The sequence below is a fragment of the Callospermophilus lateralis genome, chromosome 3 (assembly GCF_048772815.1).
Source record: "Callospermophilus lateralis isolate mCalLat2 chromosome 3, mCalLat2.hap1, whole genome shotgun sequence".
Lineage (NCBI taxonomy): Eukaryota > Metazoa > Chordata > Mammalia > Rodentia > Sciuridae > Callospermophilus > Callospermophilus lateralis.
Genome location: NC_135307.1, coordinates 27,920,761 through 27,933,752, shown reverse-complemented (window position 1 = coordinate 27,933,752; position 12,992 = coordinate 27,920,761). Strand labels below are relative to the sequence as shown.

Here is a 12,992-nt window from a genome sequence, read left to right as displayed (position 1 = left end):
CTACAAGTGCCTATATTAATAGTTTTTTTAAAATAAACAACCAAAATGATATGTTATTTCAACACTCACTAGTGTGTCTCCAAGTCTTTTTGTGTACTGGGAAGTGTTTGAGACCAGAACCTCCACCCCAGGAGGATCTTGGGAAACACCTGCAAATGGTGCATTTGATGACTAAGAATTTTGAAGTGCTCTAATTTTCAAAGTTGATGTCTCGACATTCTTGCAGTAGACTTCCATTACTGTCTGTAAATGCAAATCCATTTAGTGTATATTTCAAAGCAAATGTTTTCTAAATTTCTCTGGCATCAGTTCCATGGAATTTAGAATTTTTTCCAGAAGCGTATTTAATAACTATTTTCAGCTGTGATATTAGGCCTTCAAAAAATTCTGCTTAGGAACGTGGAAGCCATGGCCACCCCCCTCTGTGACATTAAGTCATGTGACATGGGGTCTCTGCCCAGTCTACAGGCATTTCTTTGAATAGAAAAGTGATTTTGCTTTTGCAGTCCTCATGGCTATTAAAAGAAAACCTCATGAGCAATAACCTGTGAATGTCCTGTTCCCCTATCAAGTAGAATTGATCTCAGCTGCTTTGCTTTAAGGTCAGATATTGTTCTCTACCATAACATCCTAAATCCAGTCCTTGCTTATCTCCCCAGAATTGTCATCCTCATGGTGGTTCAAATGACATTTGGCCAGCAGTGCCCTTCATCTCTCCTTACAGGGGGCCAAGATGGGTCGCCGAGCTCAAAAGGAGCCAGCTCAGGCTGAGAATCACTTCAGTGACAGGAATGCCTCGGTGTCTCTGACCGGAGAGGTAAGTGCCAAAAAAGAGAGAGAGAGAAATGTGAAGAAATGCAAGTTATGACTTAGTGATTCCTTAATGAGCAAGGATTCCATATTCCACATTTCTTCTTCAGGGCCAGCCCTCCTTCAATCTGGATATGGGAATTCCCATCCTTGACATTTGTCCCATTAGTAGCAAATGAAAGGGGAACAATTTTCTTTAAGGCCAGACTGGTTTTTGCACATTTCTTCATAGTCTTAGTATAGAATTTTTTATGTTAGCTGAAACAAGGGACTGTGAAGTTTCAAAATGCAGTAGAAATATGGGTTTTTATTTCTCCTGTATGAACACTAGTGAGGCATGCTGGTGACGAAAGGGTGATGACACAACTGGACATTACTCTCAGCGGTGACCTATACTTTTGTGCAATTTTCAGGCAGGAAGAGAATCATTTAATGGACTCAGTTTCCTGGAAAATTTTCGGAGTGGCCTGGGATTATGGGAAATTACCCAGTTTCTTCATGGAGGGTGGGTCACCCAGAGGAGTGGTACGTTTTAATGACCAGGCACTATTTTGGGCAGTTGGCTCACAGTCCATTTTTATCTTCCTCTGTTTGGCTTTCAAGAGTCAGCCTAGGGCCCTCCATTCTGTTAGCTGTTCCCTAAATTCTGCAAGTTAGGGCTCCTTCCTTTTAGTTCCATAGTACCTCCTCTGGGGAAGGTCACATTCTATGTTAATTATCTTTTTATGTGTCTGTCTGTCCACCAGACAGAGTTCCCAGATGGTAGGACACCTGACTTCTGAGTTGTTGGATTTGTAGATACAAGGTAGGTTTACAGCAAATGAGGAACCCCTGCTGAGAAACCTAATGGGCCAGGCAGGTGCATGAGCAAAGTGTGCCAGGTACCCAGCATAGACATGCTGTACTGATATGTCAGATCTGCAGGAATAGTCTTCATTTTCATAAGGAATACATTCCACTGACACCTCTAAAGGGGTAACCACTGTGTAGCTGAAGTTGGTTGATGCTATGGGGAATACAAGATCAATATTGCCAGATCTTCCAGAGTTATAAGACATGCTGTCAGTCTAAAGTGTTACATGAAAGCAGCAAGTTTTTAGAAATTAGCAGCTGAATATGGAAATATAAAGTCACTGTGTGGGCTCTAGATTGGGCCAGAGGATTATCATTTTGTGACTTTGGCCATGATACCCCATTAAAGATGTAAGCCTCTGGAAGGCAGGGGTTGTCTCTTACCATTACACTCCTTTGTCTATCACAGAAGAGCCATGCGGTTGCCACTGCCATTGGTGACATGGGTGAAGTCCCTAGTGTGCGGTGTATTACACCTTAGAAGCTGAGCCGAAGTGTTACAGGTGGGGGTGGGCAGATAGTGAAGCATGGCAAGCACAGTATGGGGGATGGTGGTGTAGAGTAGGAAGCTGGTGAAAGCAGACTTGTCAGAACCCAGCCTGGATCTCTGGGCAGCTTGAACTGCAGGAGTGTATGCAGCTGACCCTTCAGAGAAAAAAAGAGGAAGCAGGGAAGGGGTTGCAGGAAGCCTCTTCTTGCACAGGAGTTTAGGCGGATCCATTCTAAAAGCAGATCCTTCATTTATTTATCGAACAAGTATTCATTGAGCTTATTGTATGCTGGGTATCAATTTAGGACTTTGGTATACTTCAGGGAACAGAAGTCACAAGATTGTGCTGCAACAGAACTTACATTCTCTTCATCATTGGCAACCAGAAAGACTAATTAAAAGTCTCCTTTATTGTGAAGGAGGTTATAAGCACTGTCATGGTAAGGTGAGAGAGCTGTGACAAGCCAAGGTGTCCAAGAATGTCTTGATGGGCCCTTGAAGGTGACACTTGTCCCAGGTGGGCTCCAAGGCTGAGGTCATGGGCACTGCTCACCTACCATCTCCTTCCCTGGTTTCCCAGCTGAGAATCAGTGCACTGAGAACACAGCTTCACAGTCAGTGGCCTGAGCCCTTCAGGGTTCCAACCTTTCAGGAAAACCTACTTATTTCCCCAGAGACATTTACCTTTTTATTTTTTTTATTTTTTGACTCTGGGAGCACATGATTCAAAATCATTCTGTTCCTCATCCAGCTGGTGCCCCTGAAAGCAAAATGCCAGCGGGATTCCAGGATCCCTTCTCTTCCTGGGTTAATCAAGGATTTAGGCAGCCTCCCAGGGGGCCAGATGCACTGGGCTTTGTGGGACTTTGGGGCTGTTTCTTTCTAAAATTAGATCCTAGGACTTGTGTGTGTGCCCATTTACATTCCAATTCTGAGTATACTACTTGATGTATTTATTTTTGTCTTCTCACTGGATTAATTGTCTGTGAAGATATCCATGAAAATGTAAATGTGGTACCTGGGAGCCGTCAGACATACTAGAATGAAGTGGGAATTAGTTTCAAACAAATAGTTATTTTAAAGTGAGGTGGTGGCATTGGGAACCCTGGTGAAGGAAGCAGAGAGAACACAGGACTTGGCATCAGGAGACCAGGACTGAGTCTGGGCACTGTTAATTGCCTGGATCGTAAACAAATCCACTAATCTCTTGAATCCTCCATTTCATTATCTGTCATGTGGTGCTAATAATACAGCTGGGTTGATGCAGGGATTAAGCGAGACCCATGCTTAACAGCACTTTAATAAACTGAAAAGCACTGTGTAAGCATCCATTCACTTATTAAATACATTAGTGAATGAGTATTTAGATAGCTTTGCTGTTTTTATTAAAGGACAGCAAAGAAAGAGAATGTGACCAGGGTCTCTTTAAGAGTGATTTGGAAGTCTCTCGATGACTCACTCATTTAACCCTGGGTTGGTCAGCAGTGATCCATGTATTCCTTATGAAGGGCGTGTAAATCACAGATCTGGCCTGAAGTCCTGGCTGGGCCGCATATTAATCCCACAATGAGAAGTCTCCCTAAGCCTCAGTTTCTTCATTGGTAAAATAATAATAACATTATGTATTTCATAGGGTGGTTAGAAAGAAAAATGAGATAATATATGGAAAGCCCCTAACAATCTGACATGGAAGTGCTCAGTATGATGCTAACCATTTATTTCTCTAGAACTTGTGTGTTCTCTAGAACTTGTGTGTTCTTTTAATTCTGCCCTTACTCTCCACTGAGATTGAAAGCTGCCCTCAGGCTGAAGTTAGCTTGCTGTCATATTTTGGTTGATTTGTACAGAGTTAAAGCTTTTAAAAATTTGGTTAACATTTAAAATTTTTTTTTTTTTAGCTATACATGGACACAATATGTTTATTTTGTTTATTTATTTTTATGTGGTGCTGATGATCAAACCCAGTGCCTTATATGTGCGAGGCAGGTGCTCTACCACTGAGCCACAGCCCCAGTCCTGGTTAACATTTTTAAATTGGGAAATTTCACACAAAAATCCAGTTTTGGGACTTGTCTTGAAAAATCTGAAATTCTGACCCTGTGGGAATGGTGGGCTGGTGTTCCTATATAGTGGCAGTTGGTTGGCGATCCTGGTGGGTTTACTCACACACAGCTAGCCCTGTCCGGTTCACCACTTCTTACTTTAATACACCTGATGAGATTTTCTCATTTGATCTGCCCAGCTCCTATTTCCACTTGAGTTTAAAACTCCCCCTCTTTTAGGTTGGATTAATTTCAAATATCTTCTGTGCCTATTGGTTTTAAATTTAGCTGAATGCAACTCCAATACTTCATTCAAAAAGGAGTTGTTTTTTTTTTCTCACACAGCAAAGAGTCCAGTGGAGGGCAGAGCAAAGTGTAGTCACTGGAGGATGTCCTGTGTCACCTTAGCTTTCCAGCTTCCTACTCTGCCATCTGGAGCTTGTGACTTTTGTGCTTATGGTTGCAAGGTGGCCGATGTTTGTCTAGGGATCAGATCTGCATTCTAGGCAAGAAGAGAGGGAATAGTTGAAGAGTTTAAAGTGCATGCTAATTAAATTTGCCCTTTCTCACTAGGAAAACAGTAGCCAAAAGCCTCAGGAAGTAGACATCTAGTCACATTTCACTTGTCAGAACTGAGTCTTACAACTACCCTAACTTTCAAGGGAGTTTTATTAGGTTAGAGTTGTGTTTTTAACTACCATTGTTAAACTTCAGGGGAGGTGTTTGTTTGTTTGTTGCAGTACTAGGGATTGAACCTGGGCCTCACACATTCTCGATAAGCACTGTAACCCTGGCCACATCCCCAGCCTGCACATGGGAGTTATTAACTGGACATATTGCTACATCCTAACATTGGAGTTTCTTGGTAAGGGAAGAGTGGCCATTGAGTAGGCAATACAAAACTCATATGACAGTTTTTTAAAATAGAATTTATATGTAGAGTTGTTTTTTTTTTTTTCCATAGATAAGAAAGGAAAGACTTGTTTTTAGTGGCTTAAAAAATTCACGTTCCTCTCTTTAAGTTTTTAAATTTAAAGTTGTGTGGAGTTCAGTGAAAGCATTGTATGTTCTGGATTCCAGGATACCTGTTTGAGTTGTCCAGGTAACTCTCTCCTCCACCTTTTCCTCCTTCAACTACCTCCTTAACCACAAGTGCTTTCTGCCTACAGGATACTTGTGGCTCCCCCCAGGTAATTAAACTATTCCTCTGCCTTGAGGATGAAAGGTCTCTTGATTAGTTGGTCATTCTATAAACTTCAAAGAACTGTTTAATTGCACTGAAGTACCAGGTAGAGAAGCCCTGTGGATTATTTTAATAGCTCAGAGTTGGAGATGCAGGTAAAGTACTTAGCATAGTATGTACCAAATGGACCCCCCACCCTATTCCCAAGAAGTGGTAAGCAATAAGATAGCATAAGACTTCACCTTTGTGTATGTGGTGGTAGCTGGCAGGGTGGGAGGGACCTGTCACAAATCAGGCTTGGATCATCAGAAGCATAATTCAGTTAGCAATTTAGCTTGTCAATAATCCATGTTATTGAGGATTTTTCTGGAAGATAGTTATAATTCCTGCCTACAAGTCTACAGTATCAAACTTTCTCCAGGGAAAGCAGCTCTGAGAGTTACACTGGGATCCCCTACCTACGCCAGCGACTCTGTTGATTTGGATGATTCTGCTCTTATATAGCTCTTTCAGGAAAAGACCCAACATTCTCTACCATAACGTTACATTATGCTTTATGTGGACAGAAGTAATCTTGGGTGAAGCCTGTCCAGGGCAGGCTTGTCATTGAACGAGCATTCCTCACTAGGCTCCAGATCCCTTTTTGGTTTCGCTTTTATTTTGTAGATGATCCTTTTGTTGATAATTATAACTATATTGTACTCTGGAGCAGTGCAGCCTCTCTGTGAGACACATGCAGCATCCTAGTGAAGCCTAAGGGGGCTCACCTAATAGGTGTCATTGTCGTTTTACCTGTGAACACACAGGGACTGGTGAGGTTGGGTGATGTGTCCAGTGTCACTCAGCCGGTCTCTGTCTCTGCCCAGGTAAATGCACAGGCTGTCAGTGAAGAGGTTTTTGGAGAAAGCAGAGAGACTTTGGGGTTACTCTCTTGGAACCTTCTGTGGTGGGGGGGGAGTTCTCATTTGATCACCCTTATTCGTCCAGTTGTGAGAGCATTGTTTGAGTCACAGCTATCCCCCCTACCCCCATTCCCTCAGTTTTCCTCCAAGGACGCAGAACTGAAAGTTAGCCAGATTCTCTCGAAGGAATCTGAGAAATGCTGCTGGACTCATGTTCCCAAATTAGGCCAACTTCCTCATCCCCCGGCAGCTTCGCTCAGCCTGAGCGCCTGGGTGCTGTGCAGTACGTCCCTCACCCTCTGCCTGTTCCCTGACTGGCCTGCCAGCTGGGCAGTTATTTTCAGCCCAATAGGGTTATCTGCTGACCCTTTTTGGTGACATTTTTCTGCTTTCTCACAAAAATAACTCTCTTGATTGGTCACATTTTTCAGCCTTTTTCGTAGCTTCTCTCCAATCAGCCGGATTGAATGATGCTTCTGATAACGTTACTGAAGAGGGATGTGGGGAATTTGATATGGAGCTGTTCATAAGGAATGTGTTTTCCACACTTCATATTTATGTCAGGCTTTGAATGCTTCAGTTTTTGAACTCTCCCTTGGGGTGGGCAGATGTACATCACTGACCCAGCCCCACGGCCGGCTACTGTGTGGGAGGGAGTGTCATGTCAAGGAGAGAGCCTGTAATTCTGAGTTGGCACCTCAGAATCTCTTTCAGCACTGAGCCTGGCTCTGGCTCGGGCTGGGTGCCCCAGGACAATGCACTTTCTTGTTGGCTTCCTCCATGTGCCAGGGTGGATGCTACAGAGCACTTTAAGAGTCTCTTCCTCGCCTCTAGGTTAGATGTATGAAGAGCTGAGGCCAGTGCTCCAGTCAGTCAGTTATTGTTGCCAGGATGTCACTATTGTTGTTATTACCTAATTTGATAAGCAGAAAAGATTATCATTCTGTATTTATTCCCATCTCTGCCCATTGCTAGGTGTATCTCCTGGCAAGTTTCTCAACCACTCTAAGCCTGGTGCCTCATCTGCTGAATGGAGATAATAGTTGTACTTATGTCACAGGGTTGTTGGAGGATAAATGGGAGAATGTATAAAGCTCACAAAACAGTGCCCAACACATGCTAGCTATTATCATCATTATGTGTGTCACACATGAGAATAAGAACATATTACCAGTTTATCCTAAATTTGCAGTTCTGTTCAAGATACAGAGATAATTGTATTTCATAGAACTAACTGGCCCTTAGGGACAAGAAGCATTTAGATAAAGAATCCTTTTGGTGAGAATTCTGTGGGCCATGTGAGACCTGTTTTATTTGTCTCCTCTATAAAAATTAACATCAGCCAGTTACATGTCCATCTTTACAACCCACTGTCTGTGTAGAGGTTGGAAGACTTTCCAAAATATAACCCTTAATTGTTGACTTGTAGTCTCCTATTATTCTCGGGGCGGATAAGTAGAAAATGAGGAGGGCAGGAGAGACCTTTGTGATCTTAAGAGTCTTTGGATAGACAGTGGCATTCATTCATTTATTCACTTTGAAAATGGGGTTAAAGTTTTCTAGGTGCCAAGTGTTGTGCTTGGAAAGGTAACAATTGAGTGATCAACCAGACATGTTCTCTGCCGTCTGCAGCCTTGATCTAGGGGCCTACAGAGAAGTGAGTGCCAGGTGGAGGGATCATGTAGATAAAGGAGGACTCACAGTGAGCCCTGTTAGTCTCATGGTCATCCACAAAGGCTATTCAGGAAAAAACCATGCTTGAGTTGAGACTTGAAGGGTGAGTAGATGTTAACAGGGGAAGATTCGGGAAGAATATTCCCAGTAGAGGGATGAGCTTGTGCCACATTCTGGAGGCAAGGGAGAGCATGGAACAACTGACCATACAGATGATGAAGTGGGGCTTGTCAGTGATTGTGTTTGAAACCAGCCCCTTTGCCATTATGCTCCTCTCTGGGCTTGTGTTCGCTAGTCAAGAAAACCTCTGAGACGTGCTCAAGAATTTCAGATCCTATTGTCATACTGGAATTTGGAATTTGGTTGACTTCTGTTTGGAGTGAGCAGACTACTGGCTTATGTTGAAAAATCTTTTCTTTTTTTTTTTTTGGTTTTGAAATGTTTCATGGTAATCATACTTGTGTGGTGATGAAAATTGATTTCCATTTAGGCAAGGATCCCAGAGCAAAGACATCTCAGAATCTATGACTGTAAATAGCATTCTGCTAAGGGGACCAAGTGGAACTAGAGAAAAGGTTTGAGCCACTGTGATCACACCTGGATTGCAGTGGTTGCCTGGTAACTGGTGTCTCCTCTCAATTCCCTCCCTCCTAAAGTTCAGCTAACATACTCTTATAACCATTTCACATTCAAAATCCCTTCATGGAGCTGGGCATATAGTTTAATGGTATAGCACTTACCTAGTATGCATGAGGTCCTGGGTCCCCAGCACCACAAAAAAAGGGGGAAAAAAATCCTTTAATGGATACTTACCGTACATAGGATACAAAAATTTCAAACCCTAAATTTGGCCCTGTGTAGTATGGACTTTCCCTATATCTCTAGCTTCATTTCATAGCTGTCAACATATTGTAATCGAGCTAAGCTCTTTGCCTAGTTCCCTAGGTACTTATCCTAGTTCCCTAGGATAGTATGATTCCATAGAACAGAAGAGTTCACTAAATATACATCCACATCTTTGGTGGACTGACTCCTACTTATTCTTTGGGCTCAGCTTTACTTAAAAAACATTACCCTCTCTTGTGGAGAACAAGGAACACTTTTACACTATTGGTGGGATTGCAAATTAGTATGGAAATCAGTATGGAGATTCCTTAAAAGACTAGAAGTGGAACCACCACATGACCCAGCTACACCACTCCTCAGGGTCTATCCTAAAAAATTAAGGTCGTCATACTACAGTGATACCTGTATATCCATGTTAATAGCAGCCCAATTCACAGTAACCAAATTATGTAAGCAGCCTAGGTGTCTGTCAACAGATGAGTGGATAATTAAAATGTGGTATATATATACAGTGGAGTTTAATTCAGCCATAAAGAAGAATGAAAGTATGTCATTTGTTTTGAGAGCATTAAGCAAAATAAGCCAAACTCAGAAAGTTGATCAAGAGTCATGTTTTCTCTCTGTATAAGCTAGAGAGAAAAAAGTAAAAGAAAGGTTTGGGAGGGAGGCAGGAGCTCATGAAAATGGAAGGGAGTCTAGTAGAGTAGAAGAAAGGCACCAGGAGGAAGCAGGGAGCGCGAACGGGGAGGAAGGAGAGTAAAGACTGGGAACCCACACTGACTGAATTATAGTGTTGTATTGTGTGCACGTATAACAATTAATTGCATTATTATATATAATTATAATTCACCAATTAAAAACATGGGGGAAAAAAGTTTAAAAAAAAGTATTACCCTCTCATTTAACTTAGGTCACCTTATTATACTCTTGTAGTATTTTGTCATTTTTTTCCTATCACCCTAACTAGTGTGTAATTACATTTGTGTAATTATTTAGGCCCATCTCCAACACTGATTGCAAGCTCCCGAAGTGCCTGTTCTGCTTCCCCTGAGCCTGATGCTTGGTAGGTCTTTAGAAGGTACTGGCCAAGTGAATGAGGAACAGGTGCAGAAGGGATGATGGGTCGCATCAAAGGAAGTGAGTGCCCAGATGGATGAAGGGGTCAGCAGTGTTTCACGCCCCCTAGAGGGACCAGGAAGGCAGTTTATTGGATTTAGCAAGGGGGGGGTGGGGATCCCTGCAGTTTTCAGGGAACAGTCAGAGAGGGGGCCATGTGTACCCGACACAGAGCCACACCTAGTGGGTTCTCAGTCATTGCTTATTGGAAGAATCCAGCAACTAGGTTATGACATCTGTACGTTATCCACCAGATGTGAAGGCCTCCTCTCTTCCTTCCAGCATCTTTTTCTGGGTTTTCCTCTTTTATTGAGCCCTCCTTTGTTTTTCCTTGTTCTTCCCCTTTTTCTTTTTTCTTTTAACCAGTGATAATGCAGAACTCAAACCCCTATACTTCTTTTTGCTCATTCATTCATATATATATTTACCAACATAAGAATTTTATTCATTCATTCATTTGTCCTATATTTAGTATATATTTTCCAATACAAAGATGTCCAAGATAGATTCATATTCTACCTGAGGCCTGAGGTGTCACACTTTTGATGATGATGATGATGATGATGATGATGATGATGATTTGATACTGGGGATTGACCCAGGGGAGCTGTATCACCAAGCTACATCAGCAGTCTTTTTTAAAATGTTTTTATTTTGAGACAGGGTCTCACTAGGTTGCTGAGGTCTTGCTAAGATGCTGAGACTGGCCTCACACTTGCGATCCTCCTGAGTCCCTGGGATGATGGGTGTGTGCCACAGCACATTTAGATTAATAATTAGAACCCCAAAGTTGTATCAGAGAATGGGAACCCTGAGGGAGCAACTGACCCTGCCTTGGAGTTGAAGGAGAGGTCACTTATGGGATGGGTAGAAATGAATGAGTAGGAATTTTCTGATGAGAGGGAAGGGCAAAGGACATCTGTGACAGTGGGAAGGGCCTATTCTGAGGTAGGCCCCAGTGGTGGGAAGGCAAAGCATGTTGATGCCCCTCAACAGCCTGGTGCTGATACCCGGAGAGCACGGGGCTAGCTTGATCCAGGGTTTGGAGGATTCTAGGGGAGAGTAAAGACAGTGGGGTTAGGCACAGTGGGATGGACCTCAGAGAAGGCTAGGGTGACAGGAAAGGAAGTGACACCAAGAGCAGGTCCTGGTATATTGGGGCATGGTGAGCAATTTAATGTATTTGCATATAGGTCTATGTTCCAGGGAGCAAAGTCGGGGTTTATTTTGTACATTGTAGGAAACCCACAAAGATTTTAAACAGAGGGTGATATTATTGAGTCTTTTTTTCCTACGGTGATCAATCTGGCAGCTATCTTGGAGAACAGTCTAGAAGACTAGTCTAGAAGAGCTTGTTGGCAGGGATATCAGTAGAATGCAGTTGGAGCATTCATGAGGGATGGTGCAGTATGGACCAAGGCAGTGTTCCCGAATGTGGCATTCCCAGACTGTCTTTTTTTACAGTTTTTGGTATCCACATACCACTTACATTATTATTAACTTAAAAAAAACCCCCTCTCCTTGTATTATTAAATACATTTATTTTTAAAAGGAAACTTTGTCTGTGAACTCACAGATTGTGATAGGTATTTCAGAAATGAAGCAGTTCCAGGTTATAATTGGGTTTGAAAAAACAGCACAGTCATTGATGTTTAAAGGGTCAGGGAACCATGGAGCTAAACATCAGACAAATTGTTCATATGATCAGTGACTTTGCTTAGAATGATGAGACTGTGGAGAGGGAGCTAGATGCTCAGTTTTTGACCAGTACTTGCTCAGGAAGTGGTTAGTGACAGGAATGAAGAAGAGAGCTGGTTTGGCTGAATGGTATATATTTCAAAATGAATATTCTGTAATAGTTTGGAAGAGTAATGGTCTAGAGGGACTTGAGGGAGTGAGGCAGGAGTAGGGTCTTCGGACTCTGGGGTTTATGGGGATAAGAAATGAGCAGGTTTCTACTTGAAAGACCTGTCCAAGTAGGACAGACTGTCCAAGGGAAGGCAAGGACCTGGAGGCAAGGTGCTGGGAATGGAGAATGTGGAATCTGCTTAGGAACCATAAGAAAGCCTCATTGAAATCATGAGCTAGGCTAGATTTCTCATTCTGCACATGTCAATAATTATCAATAATTACTGAGAAGGAGCAGAATGATAGTAAAATGTTATTTTAATAGTGATGCTTTGCAGGAGAGGGGTACTAAGGTTGAAAGTCATCAGTTATAGACTAAAACATTTCTGTTCACATAATTTTACTCAGTATAATAGAGAATTATGTCACTGTGTTTAAATGATTGCTTTTACATCCCATTTTAGTTCCTCCATTGGCTTTTTGGGCATAGCTTCTTATATAATTTTTATATAAGAGTGGTTACTCTAGAGATTAGCATAGGAATCCTTAACTTACCACCAGTTACTCAGGGTTAATATTGTACCACTTCACACAAAATGTGAGAATCTTACAGCAGTGTAAGTCCATTTGTCCCAATCCATCTTTTGTGCTATTGATGTCATATATTTAAAAAATACCTACATTATAAACATCACTCTGACAATTGTCATTTTTACTTTAAATACAGAAATTTTACCATTTATGCTGTTGATCCATTTCTATCAGTTATCATTTCTCTTTAGTTTGAAGAACTTCCCTTAGCATTTCTTGAAGAATAGGTTTGCCAAGAACAACTTTTCAATTTACTTTATCTGAAAATGTTCTCATTCTCCTTCATTTTGAAGAATTTTCTTTGGATATAGAATTCTAGACTGAGACTTTTTTCTTGCGGAACCTTAAAGATTGCCATTCTTTTGACCTCTGACCTTCACTGTATCTCATCGTTATTCACCTATACGTAAGTCTTTTCTCACCCTTCTGGCTGCTTTAAAGATTTTCTGTTTCTGATTTTCAGCAGTTTGACTATAACATACTGAGGTGTGATTTTCTTTGTATTTGTTCTTTGGAGATTTGCTGAGGTTCTTACATCTGTAGGCTGATACTTTTTACTAGATTTAGGAAAAGGCTATTATTTCTTCAAATAGCTTTTTGCCCCATTTTCTCTCTCCTTGTTCCTGGCACTCCAATTT

General features: G+C 41.8%; 1 protein-coding gene across 1 annotated transcript in view; it reads left to right on the top strand.

Moving 5' to 3' along the window:
* Ift43 (intraflagellar transport 43) overlaps positions 1-12,992 on the top strand; it is a 79,770-nt gene that overhangs the window by 1,912 nt on the left and 64,866 nt on the right. Inside the window, exon 2 of the mRNA XM_076848075.1 lies at positions 725-817. Within this exon, the coding sequence (XP_076704190.1) occupies positions 725-817 (93 nt within the window). The remainder of the gene's footprint in view (positions 1-724; positions 818-12,992) is intronic.